The 24,729-nt window shown below is 46.7% G+C and overlaps 1 protein-coding gene across 10 annotated transcripts in view; it reads right to left on the bottom strand.

Annotated features, from left to right (window-relative positions):
* The window catches only part of SLC41A3 (solute carrier family 41 member 3), a 91,655-nt gene extending 67,655 nt beyond the window's left edge, over nt 1-24,000 (bottom strand). Inside the window, exons 1-4 of one of the 10 annotated variants that reach the window (XM_073231181.1) lie at nt 16,907-17,211; nt 15,445-15,562; nt 15,193-15,354; nt 4,923-5,209 (exon numbers count right to left, since the gene is read on the bottom strand). In XM_073231181.1, the coding sequence (XP_073087282.1) occupies nt 4,923-5,177 (255 nt within the window). In that variant the 5' untranslated portion in view covers nt 5,178-5,209; nt 15,193-15,354; nt 15,445-15,562; nt 16,907-17,211. Of the gene's footprint in view, nt 1-4,922; nt 5,210-15,192; nt 15,355-15,444; nt 15,563-16,906; nt 17,217-23,845 lie in introns of those variants that run through there. The other 9 variants (XM_073231184.1, XM_073231182.1, XM_073231183.1 and 6 more) reach the window with 9 other exon arrangements.
* Between the last annotated feature and the right edge of the window lie 729 nt (nt 24,001-24,729).

The raw sequence follows: 24,729 nt of genomic DNA, 5'->3' as shown, positions 1-24,729 counted from the left end.
CTACAGGTTGACCCTGTTGGGTAAGGAATTCTGGGAACTCTTGCCCAAAAGATACCCAAAATATAGACCAAAGTCACAGATGTCTCTGTGTACTGAGGCCTCACTGGGACACCCCTTGTCCTCTCTGGAGTCCCCGTCACTGGCTGTGGCCCAGGCCTCAAGGTACACAGGCTGGCTTTAGGGAAAGGTACTCAGTAAACCTCCACCCCCAGAGACTGCAGGCAGCCGGGAATTGAGAGTCATAATGGTCTCCTCAAACAACTATTTAAGTTACCAGGTAGCAAATGGACTCCTGCTGTGGGAACTGATTACTCTGGATTCATGCTCCCTGGGGACACTACTCCCTGTACCCCACAGTGCCTTTATTGGCCACAAAGGGGGTCCACACAGGCTGTCCATGGGGCCCTCCCCATCCTGGTCAGGAGCTGCTTTGCTTGATAGGGAGGCTATCTGCCTCCCTACCACCACGAGGTGAAAGTTGGTGTCAACGCATCAAGGGCTCAATATGGTCCTAAAACTAGTCATGTCCCATGCTGCTGGGACATGGGGAGAGCGGGAGGCCCCGAGCAGCCCAGCCACAAGCTCTGCGCCCACAGATAAGGTCCCCTAGCCACAGCCCTTCTTACCATGGGGACTGTGCCTTCTTATCCTTGAGAAGCAGGCCCTGCCCAGGTCCCTGCCAGCCAGGGAGCCAGGCACACCCTCCTGTACAAACCAGGGGCACCCCACCCTCTTGATACCACACAGTGCCTCCCCCTGCCCCTGTGGGTTCCCTCTGCCCCCAGGGCTCCTCCCAGGGCCCCACAGCGGGCATGCGTGACTAATGACCTGCCTAGAGCCGGAGGCCATGGTTCGGCCATCCCCATAACTGTAGGGGCAGACAGCCCTACATCCCCATAACCAACAGGGCAAGGATAGGGCCATCACAGCAGGCTGGCCTCATCCCTGCATCACCTGATCCAGCCCCAACCCCTCGCCTTGCCTCTGGCCTCCACCCAGCCTGCGGCCCTCCCCGTCTCTAGGCCACTCCAGACCACCCTTCCTCCCAGGCTCCTGACCACTGCAGACCAGCAAGATGTCTGTGGACCGCCAGCTTGAACTTCTGCTACCCAAAGGCAAGGAGGGCAGACTCATGACCAAGAGTGGGCTTCTTTCTTCTGCAGGGAAGCATGGTCCCAACTCTGAATTATATGCTGCCCTGTGTGGGCACGACGGGCGGGAGAACTGGAGAAAAGGCAGCTTCTGCTGCTGAGATGGACACAGGCCCAGAGCCTTCATTGGATTAATGGGCCTACATAAAAAATATGCACAACAAAACCCATCAAAGGCAGAGTCCAAAGATGAATAGAAAAATGGGAAATATATTTACAGCTCATATTGCAATTAAAGGGCCAATTTCCCTAAGAAAAAAAGAGGCCTTGAGTATGTGAACATATTTCTGGCTTTTTTTTAGGAATTAGGATGATGTTACTTACGTTAGACAAGCGAAATGGAGCTGGGGGACATTGTGGAGACAGGACCAAACACGTCCTCACTCCACTGCGAACCTGAACTTTAAACCGTGCTAGACCACCATGTTTGGAGGACCAACGTTGACTGATTTCTGCTGACTGCAACCTTGTAGTTTTTCAAAATACAACCTGCAAACTATAACTTTGTAACTCTAAGATTTCCCCCTACCAGTCCTCATTGGACAAGCACCCTTACCCCTAGGCTGCACCATCATAATTTTTGACAAACAACATATGTCGTTTTTCTTAACTTTGTGTGTTTTGCCTTTATAGGCTTCCTCCACCTCCATGCTGTAATCCGGCAGAACATGGCTCAAGTGCCTCTTGAATCTGTGTCTCTCAGACTGCCATCCCGACAAATCCTGAAACAGACTTCATTTAACCTGACAGAAACTTTGCTTTACTTCTTAGTCTATGGGTTATCAAGAAGAAAAAAGATAAACACTCCATAGAAATATGGGCAGTGAATATAAACAGAAATATCCAAAGAAGTTCAATCTCCCTCGTGATAGGAAATGAAGATCACATTACAAATGATACGCAGGCAGCCCTCGAGGAGGACCCGGGGACCACCTCTGTATGCACACGCGCTGTGATCCCTTCCCTCAGCGGGAGTTGAACTCACTGACTTTCTTCCAGCCCAGAGAAGCAGATACCACTTCTATGATTAGGTTACAAAGCACAGTCATCTGCTTTGCCAGCAGACTCTCCTTCCCTCTCGACCACACGTTTTGGTGGCCCTGCCAGGCTGGAGATGTCCACAGGGAAAAGGAGGAGGGTGGCCCTCTGGGCAACAGCCAGAGAGGAGCTGAGGCCCGCAGTCCAACACCCACCAGGACCTGATCTGCCTACAACCAAGTGAGTGCACTGGGAAGACGACCACGGCCGACAGGATGTGGCCAGAGGTCAGTGCTAACCCATGGAGGCTGACTCAGCGGGAACTCGGAGAGAACCTGGGTCCTTGGAGCCACTGCTGACTGGTGGCGGTAACATGTTCCAACCCAGAATCGTCCTCATCTAGAAACCCCAATTTAGAAGATGATACATTTCCTTCATATTTAGTCCACTGCGGGCATGTTTTCTGGTACTTAGGGCTGAAACCATCCTAACCGAGATGACTGAGGTAAGCCCAGGTTGCACAGATGCTAGTCTTGAGGGCTTCGGATCTTTTCCATAGCAATAGAGAAATCAGCAGACTTGAAAGTGTGGAGTAATGTGCATGGTGCAGGCCCCCTGACAGAGCACTCGGGCCCTGAGCCTGCACGGGGTGCACACAATCATCCAACGGCCATATGAAAGAAACACTAGAATGGCTACTGCTGTGTAATTTTTCTCTTTCTGAATTGCAATTTTTGTATAAGTTTCTAAACATCAGCACAGCACTGCATGTGACAAAATATCGATGACAAGAACAGCAGCAACTCCCCCTCCCTGGGGGCTTTCTAATGCCAGGCATGGTTACAGGCACTTAGCAATGCCCTAAAGAACATTTTAGGGCCAGTGCTGGCTTATGCAGAAGAAAACAGGCAACAAAGAACAGCATGTGTAAGTAACAAAGGTCAGACTCAGAGCTCCAGTCTGGGTTCTCAGGCAACACAGGACACTATCATGCTGGCCTCCATATGTCTTTCATAAACCTGTGCATGTGTGTGTGCATATAATCTTTAAACCAATGTATGTATGTGTAGGGGTTTATAGATGAATGCATGTATAAAAGTATAAACTAGTGTGTTTATAAATATATACATGTGTGACATGTACATGTGTGTGTGTGTGGGGAGCTGCACAGTCAATGGTATTATACTGATGGGAACATTCAGTGAATTAGACTTTTTGAACATAGCCAGTATAGAGAATGGACTGCAGGGAGTAGATGAGGATGGGGTGGGCAGGCAGGTGTGGCAGGGGGCAGTAGGGCTGGGAGGGGAGATCTGTGGGATGTGGAGGCCAAGAGCTCAGGTCCTGGAGGTCATGGCAGGGCTGACTGACCAAATGATAGAGAAGGATGTGCAGCCAAAGGGCCCCAGGTCATTGGGAGGGCAGCGAGGGCTGAGGGGTGTGGAGGTCCTGGAGCATGGGGAGTGGGGCTGAGTCACTGGGACAGGGACCCCAGTTTGAGAGACAGCCATCCTGGGGCTTGCTGAGTGGGAGCTGGCAGTCACTGATGCTGTGACGTTCTGAGGAACTGGACAACTGGGCGCTGGAAGAATCACTGAGATCTCCAGGCTGGGACAAGGCCAGACAGGCGATGGAGTGAAGTGGGGTGGCGTAACAAGATGGAGTGGTGAGGACTGTGGCAAACTGAAGACACGGCCGCCTACAGGGGCAACAGCCACTAACTGGGGCCATGAGAGAATGTGGGTCCATTTTTATAAGAGTTGCCAGGTTTTCAAGAAAAAATACGAATTCAGATTTTTACATAAAATCTCCTGATTTTTACGTGTTGATTAAAAAAATGTTAAACCACCAGCCTTACAGGTAAATGGCAGAACTGGTACTCAAACCTCAACTGGTTCCAAATCAGTGACGAACAAGACCTAAGCTCCCTGGGCACAGGGACCCCTGTGGCACACAGCCCTGTGGCAGTGAGTGAGGCAGGGGCCAGGAGCGGCCGGAGGTCTTGGCCCTGCTCCTCCCAGCTGGGCCCTCTCCAGACCGTCTTTGTTCTCAGCTGGCTGCCAACTGATAGCAAAGATCTCATCAGTAGCGACTTACAGGATTCTCGGGTACTATGCCTTTCCAGGGAGGGCTCCTGAAGGTCATGCTGATAAAAGGGACGGGCTATGATGGTGGAAGAACATGAAAGGCATGGTACGTAGGGAACGTTTTTGTCTGCTGGGTAACTACCAGTTCCTCACTCTATGTGATTCTGGTAGGACTGTGGGCCAAGGGGTCCTGCCTCCCCTCAAGAGTGATGACAGCATGAGTCAGGCTGGCCAAGCAGAGAATGTCTCCTTCAGGGAACAGCGACTGGACAGGAGTGGGCACTTGACGTCAGGGACAATTTTTGGAGACTGATGTGGATATTGACAAAGAGGTCTTTTTTTCCCCCTAAGAATGCATGTACTAAGAATTCACTGCCATCAAGGCACAGAACTCTGCCTGAGAATGAAACAGAGCAGAGAGATAAAGAGCAAACCAATATCCTGATGTCATTTAAACACCTGGATCATGCCATGCCTAAAATCCAACCCCTGAGATATTTCAATTATATGAGCTATCAATCTTTTTAAGCTTAACCCAGGTTGATTTAGTCTCTGTCATGAGGAACCATAAGAATTTTTCCCAATGTGTAGAAAAATGATATTTGAGAAGAGGAGGCCATGCTATACCCACCATGTGGCCGCCTACACTTCAGGCTCTCTCTCAACAGTGCCCCCACACCACCATTCCCATTCAGTTCCCTCTTACCTGGAAACTGTTCAGAAGTATGCCAGCCCCAGACAGTCCCAGGCCTGCAAGGAGGAAGGGCACTGTCACCTGAAGGCTGATGGACAAGGCAGTCTCCCTGCTAAGCTCCGTCCCTAGTGCTTTAGGGGCCACCCTGCGGCTCTCGGATACACTCAGACGTCCATCTTCTGAGGGTGCAGGAAGTACTCCTCTGCTGAGGGCATGTGGCTGCCCTAGGTCCTCCAGCCTCCGCTGTCGGGTCTCTGTCAGGTTCATGCGAGCACAGCTGAGCCCTGGGCAGACTTAACCTGGAAGACACAAGCAACAGGAGTTGTAGGACAGAGTCCCTGACCACTATGGCGCCAATACCCCATAAGCCCTCAGGCAGAGCTTTGCTCCAGCAGAGGCTGCCGTCATTCCAGCAAACACATAGTCCCTTACTCAGTGCCTGCCCCATGTGGCCTCCGGCAACCCCAATTCACAACAGTTTTTTATTTAGCAGGCATGTTTGAGGAAAAAAATATACATACAGAAGATGGTATTAAATATATACGAATTAGGGTCAGCAAAACTGGTGGTACAGGGACCTGTGAAAAATCTCTCTCCTCTAAACATAATAAGAAAACTGGCCAAAACTGTCAGAATCAGGTTTTTAGAACTTTGAAAATCAATCACAGGCTTAAAGCCATGAAGGAAATATTTATTCAAGAAAAAATGCCAAATCTCAGCAAGAACAGCAACATTGTAATGTCCAGGGTGTTTGTAAAGTTTTAACTTGCCTTGGTCCCATCCCCTGCTATTCAGCTGTGCAGTAGCCCTAAAAACCAACAGCCTGGAAAAGACAGAATGGGCTGGAGCTCTTTCAGAGCTTCATTTCCAAAGAAATGTTATTACTTGACTCATCAGGTAGTTCACTGGAACATGCCACTTGTAGAGTATATTTCATCTGACTTATAGTTTGCTCAGTGAAAGAAGTCTTCTCCCTGACGGACATTTGTTGAAAACTATTATAGGAACCTTATGGCTGCCTGAGGCAGTGATAATAGTTGGGGCAAACAATATGCTGACCAAAAAGCCTAAAAGGAAAAGCTGGGGAATGACATGCTTATATGGGTTTTAAGAAGTTCCTACACATTCCTGGGAACCTAGATGGCCACTCATATGCAGCTGGGCATATGGCCAGGCAATACCTGAGGAGACCCTGAGCCCTCACCTCCAGCTGATCTGCAGGCTCTGCACAAGCAGAAAATGAAGACTAAGGCAGAGCTGTCAACCACGCGACCGAATGTTGAAGGGGTGTCCCAGCACGCACACAGAGCCCCTTCACTGGGAGACTTATCCGTTCCAGGCACGGCATTCAAGGAAATTATTCTACCACTAAGCAAAGGGGACCAGTGGTCACATACAATAAAGAGTACAGACTGAAGAGTTCACTCAGAAAAGTCACTAAACAAACAATTACAACAAGCAGCAATAACAAGAAGCCCTGAGAAGGGGAGAATCTGATTTCCAGAGTTGTCATATTATATAATTTTAAATGTTGAGTTTTTGACAAAAAAAAAGAAACATGTAAAGAAACATGCAAGTATGGTCCTTACACAGGGAAACAAGCAATTAATAAAAATCATCCCTGAGGTAGCCCAGACATTGGACTAAGTAGACAAAAACTTTAAATCAGCTATTTTAAATGTGTTCAGAAAAACGTAAGGAACCATATCTAAAGAACTAAAGGAAAGTATGAAGATGAAATCTAAGCAATAGAGGAGAATATCAATAAAGAGATAAAAATTATTTAAAAAATAACAAACAGAAATTCTGGAGTTGTAAAATGTGATATTCCCTAGATGAGCTCAATAGTTTATCTTAGCAACGAGAATGAAGAATCACTGAACTGAAAGATAAGTCAACAGAGATTGCCTAGTCTGAAGAACAGAAAAAATGAACAAACACTCAGACCTGTGGGACACCATCAAACATGTGTGTGGACACCATCAAGTGTGTGTGTGTGTGTAATGGGAGTCTCAGAAAGGGAGGAGAGAGTAAAGGAATCCAAAATAATATCTGAAGACATAATGGACAAAAGCTGTCCAAGTCTGATTAGAAATAGTTCCATATTCAAGAAGCTCAACAAATTCCACGAAGATAAATCTGAAGAAATCCACACCAAGACACACCATTATCAAACTGTCAACAGTCAAAGACAAAGGGAGAATCTTGACAGCAAGAAGCAATTCACTCGGTACAAAGGATAGTTCAGTAAGATTAACAGCTCATTTCCTATCAGAAATCATGAATGTCAGAAAGCTGTGGATGACATATTCAAAGTGCCAAAAGAACCAAACTGTCCACTACAAGTTCTATACACACCAACAGTATCCTTCAAAATGAGGGAGAAATTAAGAGAATCCCAAATAAACAAAAACCGAGATAATTTTTCACAAGCATATCTGCCCTATAGGAAACACCAAAGGGAGTCCTTCCAGCTGAAATGAAAGGACCTAGAGAGTAGCTGGAATCCACATGAATGGAGAGCATTAGTAAAGATAACTACATAGATAAATAGTTTTTTAGAAGTATAAATATATTTTTTTTGGTTAGTAACTTTTTCTTCTCTAACTTAAAGGTAACTGTATAACACAATAACTATAAAATAGTGCTTATGTGTATACAGTGTATAAATATGCAATTTGCATGACAATGGAAACAGAAAGGGGGAATGTACAGAGTTATATAGGACCAAGTTGTATGTATTAGCAATATTAAGTTGCTATTGATTTGAATTAGAATGTTTTAAATTACAGTGTTAATTATAATCCTCAGGGCAGCCACTAATAAGAGTATGTGCATATGTGTGTGTATGACATGATTTATGTATACATATGTGTGTGTATGACATGATTTATGTATACATAATATAGGTAGTGTGTGTGTGTGTATATATATATATATATATATGACATGATTATATGACAAGGAAATAAAAATAACACACTAAAAAATATCCATCTAATACAAAACAAGGCAGTAATGGAAGATAGAAGAACAGAAAACAAGACAAAAAAAAAGGAAAAATGACAGATATAAATCCTATCTCATTAATAATTCCATTAAATATAAATGGATAGATTGAAAGTAAAGGGATTTTAAAAGATATACTATGCAAACAGTAACCAAAATAGAACTGAAACTGCCTTACTAATATCAGGCAAAATTGGAACTACAGACAAAGGACATTTTATAATGATAAAAGGGCCAATATACCAAGAAAACATTATACAAACCTAACAATACAGCTACAAAATACAGAAAGCAAAACCTAACAGAATTGAAAAGTGAAAATGTCAATTCAACAGTAATAGGTGTAGATGCCAATACTCTACTTTCAATAATTCATAAAACAATTAGAATATCAACAAGAAAATAAAAGACTTGAACTCCTTAAACATTAGATCGAACAGATGTGTATAGAACACTCTATCCAACAACAGAACACACATTCTTACCAAGTCACATGGAACATTCTCTACGATGGACCAGCAACCCCACAAAAAAAGTTTAAAGATGGAATGGAATTACAAACAAAATACAGAAGAAAATGGGAAATTCAAAAATAGGTGGAAATTATTATTTGAGATGAATGAAAATGAAAATACAACCTATCAAAATGTGTAAGATGCTGTGAATATAGTGCTTGGAGGGAAATTGATATCTGTAAATGCCAATATTAAAAAAGAAGAGCTCAAATTAATAAATTAACATTTCACCATAAGAAAAATGAGAAAGAACTAAACAACCACCCCCTGAAAAGAAAAGTATAGGAAGTAATAAAGATTATAATGGTAATAATAAATGGAATAGTGAATAAAAAAACAATAGACAAAATCAACAAAAACAAAAGTTGGGTCTTTGGAAAGATTGACAAAATTGACAAATCCTTAGCTAGACTGACCAAGAAACAGAAAAAAACTTAAATATTTAAGAGGGAATATTATCTTTCAAATTTACAAATATAAAAACAATTGAAGGAATACTATGAATAATTGTATAACACATTAGAAAACCTAGATGAAAGGGATGAATTTCTAAAATACAGAACCTAACAAAACTAACTCAAGAAGAAATTTAAAACATCTTAATAGACCTATAACAATTAAGAGATTGAATTGGTAGTAAAATAAATACCCCAAAAAGAAAATTCCAAGACCATATGGCTTCACTGGTTTAAGCTAAGTATTAAAAGAAGAATTAACACTCTTTCACAACTCTCCAAAGAAAAAATAGGCGAGGAGGGAACACCTCCCAGCTTATTCTAAAAGGCCAGTATTACTTTGATACCAAAATCAGACAAAGACAACCCAAGGAAACTATAGACCAATATACCTTATTAATATAGACACAAAATCCTCAATAAAGTACAACCAAACTAAATACAGTGGCATATGAAAAAAAAGGCTTATACAACATGACCAAGTGGGATTTATCCCAGGAATTCAAGGTAGGTTCAATACATGAAAATAAATCAATGTATTACACCATACTAACAGAATAATGGGATGGCGAAAAATATGATTAGCTTAATAGACTCAGAAAAAGCATTGACAATATCTAACACTCTCATGATAGAAACATTAAAAACAAAACAAAACAAAAAACTAGGAATTCAAGAATTATCTCAATCTGATAAAGGGCATCTATGAGAAACCCACAATTAACATATTTAATGGTGAAAGATTGAAAGGATTCTCTCTAAGGTTAGGACAAGACAAGGATGCCTGCTTTTGTCACTTCTATTAAACATTGTCCTTGAGGTTCTAGCCAGCATAGTTAGGCAAGAAAATGAAATAAAAGTCATTGAGATTGAAAAGACATAAGTAAAACTAAGTACATTTACAGATGACATATTCTTGTACATATAGATCCTAAGGAATTCACACACACACACATTCATGCACAGGCACACATGCACAAACTATTAGAGCTAATAAACAAGTTCAGCAAGGTTGTAGGATACAAGGTCAATACACAAAAATTATTTTCTATACACTAGCAATGAACCCAAAAATGTAACCAATAAATAATTTCATCTCCAATAGCATCAGAAAAAATAAAATACTCAGAATTTAACAAATAAAGTACAGAATTTCTACCCTGAAAACAATAAAGCATTGCTGAAATTTTTAAAAATTTAATGGAAAGATACTCCATGTCCATGGATTAGAAGACTTAATACTGGTAAAATGGTGATACTCCTCAAATTGATCTACAGATCCAGAGAAATCCCATATCAAAATTCCAGTGGCCTTTTTTGCAGATATAACAAACCAATCCTAAAATTCATATGGATATGCAAAGTACCCAGAATCTTAATCTGGAATAAAAGAGTGCACTTCCTGATTTCAAAGCTTACTATAAAGCTACAGTAATCAAGAGTGTGGTATTAGCATAAGAATGGAAATACAGATCAATGAAATGAAATACAGAGTCCATAACTAAGCCCATGTATCTGTGGTCAACTGATTTTCAACCAGGATGCCAAGACCATTTATTCTTGGGAAAAGAACAGTCTCTTCAACAAATGGTGCTGAAATAACTAGATAGGCACATAATAATCTGGGCCCCTACCCCAAACCATATACATGGCTCAAACTGGATCAAAGACCAACACCTAAGCGGTAAAGCTTTAGAAACACCTAGAAGAAAACAGAGGTGTAAATTTTAGTGACTTTGGATTAGACAATGGTTTTTTAGATATATCTGAAGTACAAGCAACCAAAGGAAAATTGGATAAATTGGACCTCATCAATTTAAAAGTTTTGTGTTTCAAACGACTCTATCAAGAAAGTAAAAAGACAACTCACATAATGAGAATATTTGTCAATTATATATCTGTTGAGGGTCTAGTATCTAGAATATATAAACACTTAAAACTCAACAATAAACCCAATTTAAAAATTGGCAAAGGAGTTGAAGAGACATTTCTCCAAAGAAGAAATACAATGGCCAATAAGCACATTAAAAGATTCTCAACATTAGTTGTTAGAAAAATGCAAATCAAAACCACATTAAGATACCACTTAGCATGTTTTCAAGGTTTATCCATGTTGTTACATGAATCAGTATTTCATCCCTTTTTATGGCCAAATAATATTCCATTGTGTGGATTTTGTGTATCCATTCATTGGGTGATAGACATTTCAGCTGTTTTCACTTTTTGACTATTATAAATAATATTGCTGTGAACATTCATACAAGTTTTCATGTGAACACATACAAGTCTTCATGTGGACATGTACATCTTCATGTGAACATGAGTTTTCTGTTCTATTGAATTGTACATTTTTAAAGGGGCAATTTTATAGTATATGACTTATAGCTCAATAAAAATATCTGAGTCATTTATGGAATGAGGTCAAGAAGCAGAACAGAACCAGTTTCCCCAACTCTCTGACCCCATTTGAAAACAACCCCTACTCCCCATCAGAGGGGTCCACTGTCCCAACTGCAAGATGATCACTCCTCAGTTTAGTTTACCGATTTCTTTAGTTTTACCATCTATGAGTGCAAACTTAAACAATATAGAGATGTTTTGCGTGTTTTTCATTTTAGATCAATAAAATCACACTCATTTATTCTTTTTATGTCTGGTTTCTTTTACTTGACATTAGGTTTCTGATATTCAGCCATATTGTATAATCTGCTAGGAATGTTAGGTAAAAAAATAGACATGAGCAGCCAGGTAAGGGGAAGATAAATTTCAAAGAAAAAAACTGACCAAATTCTGCCCAAGTAGGGGTCCCACATGAAGACAGCAAAGGCTTTGCAGGGAGATAACTTCTTGCCTACTGGGACCAGGCCAAACCAGTCCTAACCAAGTCCCAGGGCAGGTGCAATGGAAGAAAACTAAGAACCACTCAAACCACACTGCATCATAATCTCATTAAAATAAAATTGTGGTTTCTGCTCCCCATCCCCATGGGCTTTTCTATGCACACTTTGGAAAAAGATGTGCACCAAGAGGAATGGGTATTTGACTAAAGCTGTCGATCAAATGACCTCATCCTCTCAATCAAAGAAGTACCTCCCAGCTAGGTCATGAGAAACAGACCCTCCCCTAAAAGTGTGGGGCTTTTGTCCACCCTGACTCTCGCCCACTCCTCCTGTTGGAGTGTATTCAAATAAAACTTTCACTCTGCTTTGCTACTGTGTCTCTGCCTTTCAATTCTTTGTTGCCACAAGGACAAGAAGCAGAACACATTCAACCAGTAACAAATCCGCTTCATTTTATAACTGCATAGAATGCAACTGTGTGAATATACCACAATTCATTAATCTACTCTACTACTAAAGGGCCAATCCAACTTTTCTTCTCAGAATAAACATAATTGTATTGTTGTTATAAAAGTAGTGTGTTCATGAGAAACGTAATTTAGACAATCCAAAAAGGTATACATAAGCAAGTTTAAATCACTGACAATTTTATTGCTCCAAAATTACTAATGTTAAGTCTAATATATATCCTTTCTATGTACACACATGATCACACACACTACATTAAGAAATCAATGTTCTAAATCAATGTTTTTTTATTTAACAAAATGTCTACATCTTTCCAACTTATTTTCAGTATAGGTGTAATTTTCATGCCTCCTCAGGTCATTCATCCTTGATAGCTGATCTCGGTTCCAGGCAAGGAATGAGGTGACTGGGCTTATGCAGTCAGTTGCTGGTAAAACCTTTTATTCCAGAGGATTTACAGACTGAGGAAGAGCAGAGGGAAGACTAGCAGGGATGAGTGACTACATGTTTTAACTTGCAGCCTTAAGTAGCCCAAGGTCACCAGCCTCCTCCCATCCACAGGGACAGCTTAGCCCAAGCCGCAGGTTTACCAAGTCAGCAGGGATGCTAGGCCTGTGAGGAGGTGTGAGCGAGTGATGAGGAAGGGGGCCCAGGGGAAGCTCATGTCTTCAGGGACACCCCTGAAGGCATGGACCATGCCCACCTACCAGCCTGAAGAACGTGGGCCAAGGCAGGCTCCGCGTGGCTCAGAGGCAGTAAGCTGCCAAGCCAAAGACAGGAACTACTCCTTCCAGCCTGACTCCCACCCTTCTGAAGGATCTGCAGCAGCCCAGAAGCAGGGGCAGGAGACGTCTGCCTCTCCTGCCCCATCAGGCCAGTGGTGCCTACCCGCCCTGCCCTCGCCCCCCAGGAGCTACCCGCACTGGCTGGCGGAGGCCCAGGTCACTTGTTGGGGTGGGAAGCCATGCTCCCCCTTCCAGTGGCTTTCTTGTCCTCAGCCTTCTAAGCCCGACCCCTCGGGGCAGACTACTTAAGCTTGTTAGATTCTCTGCAGCAAGGCTGATCTGAGTCAGGCCCACGTTTGAGGCTTGGCCACAGTGGGGAGACAAATAGGAGGCAGGTTCCATCCCTGCCACCACTGGAAGCAACACAGAGAGCTGTGCACAGGGTCTGCAGCCCCTAGTCTGCTTCCCTGTTTAGCTGCCCCGGAACCCACAGAAGGAAGGATGCTTAGCAGAACAGGGCTGGGCGTCCCTGGGTCCTTGCAGTGCCACTGCCTGAAGCTCTTCAAAAAATAATACACACAGTTACCAATGATGTGTGTATGAGTTCTTCGGATCCTTTATTCTCATGAAACCCCAGGAAGGCCTATTAGTGCCCCATTACACAGAGGAGAAAGCAGAGTAAAGAAGACCAGGAGAGCCAAACTCTCACCCTGGGCTCATCCCAGCGGTCTCAAGGACTTGCACTCACAAGGGTCCCCTCTCTCCTACCTCCTCCTTTTTTCCCATCTACCTCTGTGGGGCCATCTGACACCAGGGACTCGCCCAGGGTTGGCCTCCAACAGAAGTCCCCTGAGCTGCTCTAGCTTTCATCCCATTTCTCTCCTCCCTTTCAGGACATAATTACAGAGTTGCATCCCCACCGTCTCTCTGTGTCCTCACCAACTCCTCTGTGCACAGCCATCTCCACAACTGGGCTTGCCAAGGCCAGCAGTTACCTGCAAGAGGCCCAGTGGTCCCCCTAGACGCTGCTGTGCCAGAATCCCCAATGGCACGGGGTAGTCCCCAGGCCCGAACCTCCCCAACACTTGTCCCCTTGCTCCCTCCTATTAGTGGCTTTAGACCCCTGCTCTTTTCATACCTTCTGATTAAGTCCAACTGCCCGAAGGGCTGCTGGTTCAGAACAGTGCCCTGTTCGTATTTCCAAAAATGGCTATACCGGGGCTGCCCCCTTCCTGCCAAGTCCAGCATAACTCTAACCACTCCCTGCATGCAAAAGCCCATAAAACACTCCACCATCCTTTACAAAGTTAGAACCCAGGATTCTAGAATAAAGGCTATTTGTGTGATTCCTAAAACAGCTCACCTGTTCTTCTCCGGGGGTGGGACTGCCAGTGTGGGAGAGAAGCCTTAGCTGCCATGACACTATGTACTGGAGTTGGGTACACAGCAACAAACTGCTAAGATTCAATGTGAACTCTAACCTTCAAAAGGATGTATTTTCTGGCTCTGACACTTCTAAAACTAGTCCAGAGCAACGGTCCAAAGCAACACCCGGGGGATGGGGGTGTCCCCACGTACCCTTGACACTCAGATTTTGGTCTCTAACAGTCAGAAACCAGGACTCTTGGAAGACAATGAGTCCCATAACTTGGGGCAGGAGAAAAATCAAGGTGGTTCTAGACATTCTCTGGTTGCCAGAAAATAAGATGCTTTCAAGGGTATCAGAGGAGGGGCTAAAATGACAAAGGAACAAAATGCAAACAGACCACCACTGTCAGTGACAACTTCAGCATCTAATGGTAGTAAATACAGTCTAATTATCACCTTATGAGCTGAATTCAGAAAGGGTTCATTATGAGTTCATTATGTTATCAAAGGAGAAAAGTTAAAGTACAAAATGTATAAAATCAGTCATTCATTAAAGTAAAAAGGGATGAAATATAACTTATTACAGAAACTTTACTGACTTCAGGAAGACAGGTATGACTGCACAACCAGGTCTTTTGTTAATTTGATCACATCCATGTCACTTCACAAAAAAGACACACCCGTGATCTGTGTGTAAGCAGGAAGGAGTGGACAAGTCAAACAGTGCTGAGAAAGTAGGAGCCGGAGGAAGAGCAAGAAAACTCACCCAGCACCCATGGTCACAGCATGACCAGGTAAAAGGCAGGCTCACCAGCTGAAGGAACCAGCTGGTCAGAGAGGATGACCAGTTAGAGAGAGACCAAAGTGTTTTCCCAGAACCAGTCTACTGGAGACACACGAACCTTGCAGATTGTTCCCTACTCCCAGGGAGGGTGGCCTCTGGATGACTCTCTCATGGCGGGGACATTCAGGCAGGGTACAAATGAGTTTCCAAATATGTCCAGAAACCAGTATGGGACCAGGAGGTAGGTGCCAGCAGCCCAGCTAAATGAAGGGCACCCTCACTGCGGAAAGAGAGGACATGTCCCAAGAAAATCAAATCTGAGTCTAACGGCATACTGACAACAACTCTGTGATAATGCAGGGCTCCCCACCTGAGGACAGATGAGTTCCCATGGGGTGACGACCCAGTCCTCAAGCAAGAACCAGTCCACAGGAACCAGATCTGATGGCAGCCTTCTGCTCCGAGACAGCTATTTCATTGTCTCTTACCTGGTGAGATTGTTGAAACTCAGCAGGGAAAGGCCGGTGTTCCCATCAGGGGGCCCAAAGGCCTAGGGAGAGAGCAGCACCCCCACACCGCCTGTAGGGGGCAGGGGGCCCCCCTCTGTGAAAGGCAGCCTGGTGGTGGCCACTCAGAACCCAGCGTCCTCACCCCACATGGTACAAGGGTGGGACCGCCCTGACAGCAAAAGTCAGGAGTGGGGAGGAGAGTGGCAGAGCACATGTCACAGCGTGGGTACAGTACCAGGGGAACCCGTTGTGAGGACGTGTCCCAGATCCTCTAAAACAGGTCAGAGGCCCAGCGGAGTCAGCACACGAAGCCCTTTCCCACCTGCTCTGTGCCTGTTACAGGGTGGGGACGCAGTGCGTGGTAGTCAAAGGCCCTCAACTTGTGGAGTTTCCTAAGGAGAACGTGTCCATGTGTCCCCTCGGGTCAAGAGAAATGAGTTCAGATGCACACGGCATCTTCGCTAGAGGAGACAGGAGTCTTGTCTTTGGAAAAGTTAAATTTCTCTGCCTCCAGTGCCTCAAAACGTTAAATGAGGATGGCAGGACCTACCTTCATAGTGTTGTAAAGCTTACATAGAAACATGCGTTTGCATCCAGGACATCTGGACCCTCCCCACCCCCAGTTCAAACTCCTCAAAGCTTAGTGTTTTAGATCAGTGATTCTTAAATTAAGCAGCATGAAAATCACCTGGAGGGCGCAGGCTGGACAAGCTCGCCGGACCCACCAGGAGGGTTTCTGATCAGTGAGGGTGGGGCTAGAGAATTTGCACGGGGTGCACGCCAGTTAGGCTCCGACACCTGACGTGCAGGAAGCCAGACACACAACCACCCGAAAAACAGGCCCGCCCCTACCCCACTCTGTGGGTCCCCTCTCCCCAGTAACCCCCGCGCTCCTCACCTCCTCTTCCCCGCACTAGCACCGCCCTCGCCCAGGGCCCTCGGAGGCTGCCCCAGGCTCCCCTCCGACTACGGCCCTTGGGCCCCACCCCGCGTCACCTCATCCTCTGCGTACCTCCTACCCCGGGCCTCCCATCACACCGCCCCATCTTCCAGTTATCTCCTCTGCGCGCTCCCCCAAGCCCCGGCCTCCCAGGTGTGCGCTAACCCCCACCGGGATGCCGCTCGTACCCCGCGGGGTTTACTCGGTCTACGGCGCAACCCGGGCGGGCCTCCCCGGTGTGCCACCCGCCCCCGCTCCGCCCCCCGCGGCCCCAGGCCCTCCCTCAGAACGCCCCTAGTCTACCCATCCTCCCGCATCCCCGTGCCAGCCTCCCTCTCCGCGCACCCCCCACTGGTCCCCGTCGGGCGCAGGGCTGCGCTCACCGGATCCCCTCCAGGGCTGCGGCGGGTGAAGGAGAGACGGGCCGAGGACGGGCACCGCAGCGGGGAAGGCGCCCGAGAGAGACAGGCGAGGCCGGGTTGTCCCGCCGCCCCGTCCCCCCGCTCCCCCGCCCGCTGGCTGGGCCGTAGCGGGAAGCCGCCGGCCCAGGGGCGGGGAGGAGGGCGGAGCCTGTGGCGGGGTGGGGCGCGATCCTGGCGCCGGGGTCCAGGCGGAGGCGGGAAGGGGGCGGTCCGGGCCCCCAGGTTGCGCGGCGGGTGCGCCCTGAGCGCCGGAAGGCCGGGCCGCGCAGACCCCGCCCTCGGGGCAGCAGCGCCTGGGCTTTGAGGTCGGCACACGTGGGGTCAGATGTCAGCTCCAGGCTGGCTTCGCGCTGGCTGTGACTCTGAAACCGGGCGTTCCCTGAGCTCCAAGCTCCTCCCGTCCTTACACTGCCGGCCTGCAGCGGCCCTTTGTGGGAGGTTCTCGGCTGAGGCCTGGTTTACAAAGGAGGAAACGCGTCTGGGCTGACAAACAGCCCGGCCTGAAAGGGAGCCGTGAGGATCCCTTCTTTAAAGGGTGTGTGAAGACAAGCCGTTCCTGAGGCACACGTGCCTGGCCTGCAGCGGGGCTCCACCAAATCTGCAGAATTACGGTTTTATTGTGATCATTAATTTTATTATTACGGAAATGGCCAGACGTTGGAAAGTAAAACAGTTAAAATGGCCGCGCACACCCATAGGCCAGCTTCAGTCCGGATCTGCATCCTGCCTTTTTTTCCCTTCTGTGTCCCTTCCCACACACGCAGTTTTATCCCCCTGGAGTAATATTACAGCATCCCAGCAGACATATTTCACCTTTAAATATTTGAGTATATTTAAATCAATAAGGTCTGTTTTCTCAAACATTCCCATAAAAACTAGTATCACACCCAATGAAGTCTGCAAAGACCCAGTGCTATTCAGTATTCCCTGATGGGCTCAAAAGTGTCTTGCAGTTGGCTTGTTCTAACCAAGACCTGAAGAGGCAGGAGAGGTTTTGGAGGGAGGGGGCCAGACTTGCTCAGGTTCACAGAGTCAGAAAGTGAGTCTGACCATGGGAAGCCCAAAACAGGTGGGAAAGTCAAGTGCAAATGGACGCCAAATATTTAACAAGACTTAGTAAAACACTGCATTATATAATTTCAACGAGACAGCTTTGCATGTTAAACACAAAGAGATCCTACAGGTTCACAGACACACACATGCACACTCTGTTTTTGCACAGGTGTGAGCCTTCTCAGTCTATATCTGGTTTCGGTACTGCCTGCACACCGGGCTTCAGAGGACCAGCCATCCTCTGGCTCCCCCTGGACTTAGGGGTTATGTCCACTGGTAGCTGGTACCCTGCCCTAAACTTTCTAGACCATGTTCGGCTACCCAGGACTTGGAAATTCCCACTGGCTCTAAGCCCAGACTGTTGTCAGGCAGCTGCATCTGGGGAGCTCTCAGTCTGCACCTTACGAGAAACCTCAACCTGGATGGGGATGGGTTCTTGACTCTGAATGAGAAAGAATTCTAGAATTCTTGAGCAGGTTGGAGGAGTGTAGGTAAGGAAGGAATTCATTAAAGTGAGAGTAGCCGGGAATGGCAGCTGCCCTGCAGGCAGCAGAGAGCAAGAAAGAGCAGAGGGGGGAAAGGAAGCTCACTGAACTCCTGCTCTGCACAGGGCAGATTCCCTTGGCAACTCCTACAGCCAGAGTCACCTGACATCCAGTGTCCTCTTGAATCTGCACGGCATGGAAATGGCTAGGATTTTGGGGAGCCCCAGAGCACTGGCTGGAGTGACACTATGTTTTAAGAACTTCCCAAAGGCAAAGAAAGGAGATTTTTGGGCAGGCTACTAAGGAGCATGATCACACAGCTGCAGTCCTGTCTGGGTCACCCAGGTGACAGGAACTTGCAAGCCGAAATCAGAGATCTCAGTAGACCCCCCAATACTTGACTGAAGTAGAATAGAGACAGACAGAAGACTAGTGCTCAAGTCTAGAAAACAGAATGAAATAGCGAAGCAACAAAGACACTACTGGAAGAGCACAGAGACAAAACACAGTAAGTTGAGCAGTGAGAAGTCTTTAAGGCTACAAAACACACTCAAAGACAGGGGAGTGCAGGGAAGCTCAGAAAGGGGGCACATTTAAGGGCTTAGGATTCTTTTAAGGTTTTTAAGAATGGGGCAAAGTGGGGGGGTGGTAGGCTTGACATGTGGTCTCATGACATCTAATTCCATTGAGAGACATTATGTCACCATCATTATGTCTGTCCTCTAGATATTCTGTAAGATAAACTTAACACAAGGAGTTTCTTGATCCTGTTCTTCTCCAAGGTAGTGGTTACTGTCAAGCACTGGCAGTATATCATTTAAGACTATTTGCCCTGCCTTAGGATAGGTTGTTGACTGATTACCACAAAATATGTTAGGAATCTTACCTCCTAAGTCCCTGGTTTTTAAAATGGAATCTTAGCCTTAAGATGGGGTCCTTCCAGTTCTTGCTATAGTGTTTATATCTCAGCCTTTTTCGTCATAGGCAGGGAAGCTAATCATGATGCTTGTCCCAGGTCTCTGCCCCACCTGAAGCTCAGCACTCTGGAGAATGGACAGTTTGGGGGACACAGGCTGTGTCTTCTCACAGAGTCATTGGGACCTCCACAGACCCCGAGAATTCCACGTTTGAACCTGGCTTCCCAAGTTACTGTGGAGGCGCATTTACCGGGGCCAGAAACTAGAATGAACTCTATTTGACAGCTTATTGATTTTCTATGCAATTTTAATGTGTTTAAACATGTGTTTGTGGGCCCCCATTTGTACTCTTGCTCTGGGTTCTGTATGTTTTGAGGTGGGCCTGGCTTGTTTCCATACAGTAATGGGCACAAGAAACATTTCATTTCCTTCTTAGTTCTAATGCAAGAAAAATAAACCAGCAAAGGAATCATGATAAATGGCAACTCATGGCTGACCTCACTAGTAGAGAAACCACAGGGAGAACGTAGCACTCCTGCAGAGGGGGCAGCCCCAGCTAAGCTCCGAAGGACAGTCACCATGCCAGTGTTAGAGCAGGCAGGTAGTAGCATATGAGCAGCAGAAAGGAAGGGAGAGGTGGGAGCCGGCAACCTTCCTAAATGGGCTTATACTCATTCTTTGCCTAACATGAGAAGACAAATCCAGAAAATCCCCAAGGCTGATGCCTGCAGAAAGGGCACCAAGACATGTCCGAGAGCCCTTGGCCCATTCACGTGATCATGAGAAATGTCCCCCGGGGGTTTTTCTGCCTCCATTATGAGTTAAGAGCATGTGCAGAACCAGAGCAGTGACATGATCTGAACCTGTTAACCCACCCCTCACACTTACCTGTAAAACCAACAAGTGTTCAGGTAAGTGGGCTGGTCCTGACCGCTCAGTCAGCCTTCTCTCTCTTCAAGAGTGTATTTTTCTCCTTGCTAAATAAAACTGCCTTCTAGCCTTGTCACCCTGCTTCCCATTCCTTGTCTGTGTGCCTGGAAGGAGGGGTGAGAAAGACCACTCCCACCCAATCCCAGGGCACAGGACCCATTGCCTGGGGCCTGGTAAGTGGCAGGCAGCAGGCAGCAGATCCTGCATACTGGTTCCTGCCCCACTCACTTCCTCACTCACAGGCATTTACAAGTGCCCCGAGCACTGCCTTGGGAACCCAGAGTCTGGGCTGGATTCTAAACCATGAGTAGCTTTTGCAAAAAACTATGCCAAGACTGTAGTTTTTCAATGGAAATTTAAGATACATAGACACAAAAGAAAATTGTAAATGACAAAGTTCCACAAAATGTTAGGAGATATTATGGACTGAAGTGTGTGCCCCCAGAATTAGTAGGATGCACCCAACCCCCACTATGACTGTATTTGGAGATAGAGCCTATAAGGAGGCAATAAAGGTTAAATGAGGTCATAAGGGTGGGACCCTGACGGATAGGACTGGTGTCCTGACAGAAGAGGAAGAGACGCGCAAGACGGCTCCCTGTCCTCTCTCCCTCCCTCCCCAGCCCCATCCCACCTCCCATCTCCCATCTCCCACCCTCATCTCCATCTCTCTTTCTCTTCCTCTCTCTGTGCCCACAGAGAAGAGGACCCAGTGAGAAAGTGGTCATCTACAAACCAGGAAAAGAAGCCTCATCAGAAACCAGCCCTGCCAGCACATTGATCTTGTACTTCCAGCCTCCAGAACTGTGAGGACATAAATTCCTGTTGTTTAAGCCACGTCTGTGGTACTGTTACGACAGCCTGAGCAGACTAATGCAGGAGATTAATATTTTCACGTTTAACTGATCTTAGGAACACGGGCCTCAGTTTCCTCCTCCGTGAAGCTGGAGAATGTCAGTGCCAACCTCTAGGACTGAGGACAGCGAGAAGCCATCTAGGCAAAGCCCTCAGTGCAGTGCCTCACCTGCAGCGAGGGTGTAACCAACCATGTTTGCTGCCACAGTGTGGATTGTTACTGTGAAAGCCCTGGCCACACGGATCATGAGTGGAGGGGTGATTCCAGGCACCTGGATAGACCACTGGGGGGAATTTGGGAAACAAGGAGGGCCTGTCAGTTGACATGGGCACCCAGGCAGGCCTGACCCTGCCCACGCCCTCCCTCATGTCTGCCCCAGTTCCCTGCTGTCACTGACACCAGTGTCTACCCTGCACTCCTGGCCAGTCCTTGACCCCAGATGGCCTTCTTCAGGGTGGCAGCAGCCCCAGCCCCCGGGCTGCCCATCCCTGTGCTGTCACACATCTCAGTGAGGCCAGCCTCCTGCCCAATCCAGGCCCTGCAGGGGTTGCTCTCTGCCATGCCGCCATTAGACTCTGCTTGGGGTTGTCCTTCCTTGGGAAGCATCACACCCACCCCTCAGCCTCCTTTCCCAAATCCCCCAGTACCTCTAAACTATGTAATTGTGCTATATTCAGTTGGATAGTTTTGCTTCTCAGGCTGTGAATTCCTCAAGGGAAGGAGGTGACTCTCTTCATCTCTGGATTCCTAATGCATTGCTGGTATACAGCAAACACTTGCTTTAGCTCCTCACACCAGCAGCCAGGCCACCAGAAATGACCTTGGGATGAGGATTTAAGTGCAAGTTGTGAAAGACTGAGGAAGTGAAACAGGAAAGGAAGGAAGCCAGTTGAGTCTCATTATCAAGCAAGTTACCACAGTGGGTGCCTGGAGCTCAGTTCTGCCCGGACTTCTTGGAGCCTCAGAGATATCTCACCTGGAGGGTGTGCAAATCCCAATGCCCACCTGTGGGTAAAATTGAAGGATTTCCAGAATCTCTCATATTAACAGGCATTCCTAAGGGATGGGGAGAAGTAGTCCACCTCCATATCAATGGGTAATTAATTACCTGGGCAACCAAGGGCTTATCTGAACCTGAGAGGCTGGGGGGAGGTCTCCAGTGCTTCTGCTGGAGCAGGAGAGAGAAATGCCCAGATGGCAGTTTGTAAACAATAAATGGGTTGTAAACTTTATTTCTCCCTTTGACTGATTTCAGTTTTAGAGGTATTTTGCCCCGGGATTTCCTGTCCCTGGAATTACACCACCACTCTGTACATGAGAGGGCTAATCCCTGCGGGGGACAATAGTGCCACAGGTGAGGTGGGCCAAGTGGGCCCAACAGGCAGAGAAAGCCCTCCTAGATTCACTGTAGGCCCCACATGAAGTCAGGCAGGTGTGTCCAGGCTTGGAGTGGGCACGAGGGTAGGGCAGCAGCAGGGACCCCTGCAGGACTGGAAAGACCTTTGCTGATCACAGGATGAGTGAATAGGTGCAGTGATGGAGAGAGAAAGTGTGAGTCCCAGGCACCTACATTGGGGGTGTCATGCTTTCTGTATATCATTGCCAGCCCTCCTGGCAAGCCCAGGAGGGGAATGTCCACATGCCTTTCTCATGGATGAGAAAACTGAGGTGCCTAAGAGTTACTCCACTTGCCCAGGGTCACAGCCTTGAGTGGCAGAGCTGGGATTCAAACTCTGTTTTGAGACAAAAGACACACTTCCCATTGCATCAACCTGCCTCTCCCGAACAAGCAAACTGATGAGTGAATGAATGAATGAATGCTGAAAAAGGGAGATACTCTGCCCCATCCAATGTTCAACTTAAAAGATGGCCACTCTATAGAGTATGTGCTCTTTGGTATTAAATTTATAATATCAGATTTACCTATGAAACAGTAACATTCCAAGGAATAAAATTTGGTCTCTGATGATGACAAAGACATTTCAAAATTGTTTGGGGCCTGCCCCTTACTGTACGCCTCTTGGCCTGCTGGATAACCCAGGGTTGGCTTAGTGCCCATCACCCCAGCCTGCCCATCTACACCATAAAGGCCATCTCTGGACTCTACTCACACATGGAGAAGGAACTTGTTATTTTTTGCCCTGCCAAATCAGTGGTCCTGTCCCAGAGCTCTGCAGAGAACCAGCAGACTCTGGGACAGCAGGAGGAACCACACAGGCCCTCGAGGTGGGGCAGGCCTACAGCAGTTCGCCCCTGCCCTGGGCCCAGACCACCTGTTGTGCATCCTGGCTGAGAGCTGCCCACGCACAGAAGCCCCCTGCAATTTGCAAAACTGTAAGTGAACAAACTGTTCATGCTGTCACAGAAATAGTACATTGCATTTCACCAAGATTTTCCAACCCAGGCTCACATCCACACTATCAGAGAATCATGGTGACAGACCTGGATGGGCAGGAAGAGCAGCCATTACCACTTCCGATGAGGACATGGAGGCCTGCCCACCAGGGAGTTTCGGGCAGTGCTGGACTTAGAAGGCAAAGGATGCCCCTGCCTCTGTTAGTAAACCCCAACAGCAGATCTGGAAGTCTCCACCCCTGAAATGACTTGACAGCCAGGCAGGGTCTGGTGCCTTTGTCACGGCTCGTGCAGGAGGACTTACAGTGCCCGAGTAGGGTATGGCTTGGTGCTGGCCTTGGCGAAGTGCCTGGTTCTCCTTGAGGTTTGAATGTAAGGAGTAGCTGGGTCAGCTTCCGATCCTGTGGTCGGGACTGCAGGAAGGAGCAGCCTCTCAAAGGAGCAGTGCAGCCCCAGTGCCTCCCAGATACTCAGGGACAGCACTGCTGCGGGAAAGATGCCTCAGGGCTCAGACCTGGAGGGCCTGAGCTGAGGAGCCTGCTGCTAAAAATAGCCCTGTAGGTTTTGTTGACCTCATTTTGAAGAGCAGCTGGCAAAGGGGAAGAAATATGGGGTCAGCCACTCACAAGGCACCAGAGCCTGAGGAAGGCCTGTCTCCTCACCTATTAAGTTCATCCTTTCCCCAGGGCTTTCCAGAGTCCTGTGAGCCTGACCCACTTCCATGCTTGGAGGATAGCAGTGTATTAAAAAGATTAAGGAATGCCCAAATGGGCTTACAAGACATGGGGTGCATTTTAAATGTTAATAAGGAACACAATAATGCTCCAAAATATAATGCAACACAATTGTGCTAAGATTAAATCATTGCAGGATTTAATACAAATTCTAAGTTATTGTGTGCTGAGAGCACAGATTTAAGGTTGTATAATGTGCATCTTTTTCCTTCTGGCTGTATGTGATATCTCAGCTCTTCACATCACCTTGTTTGCTATTGACATTAAAAAGTCTTCACTGGGGAGATCTTCACTTTGGGAAGATTAAATGTTCTAGAGATGGATGGTGGGGTTGGGTCACACAACAATGTGAATGTACTTGAGCCACTGAACTGTGCATTTAAAATTATTAAAATGGTGAATTTTATGTAACATAGATTTTACCACACTATTTTTTTTAAGTTGATACTTGGAG

The sequence above is a fragment of the Manis javanica genome, chromosome 3 (assembly GCF_040802235.1).
Source record: "Manis javanica isolate MJ-LG chromosome 3, MJ_LKY, whole genome shotgun sequence".
Lineage (NCBI taxonomy): Eukaryota > Metazoa > Chordata > Mammalia > Pholidota > Manidae > Manis > Manis javanica.
Note: the sequence above shows the minus strand (reverse complement) of the source record. Positions and strands in the feature narration are given on the sequence as shown.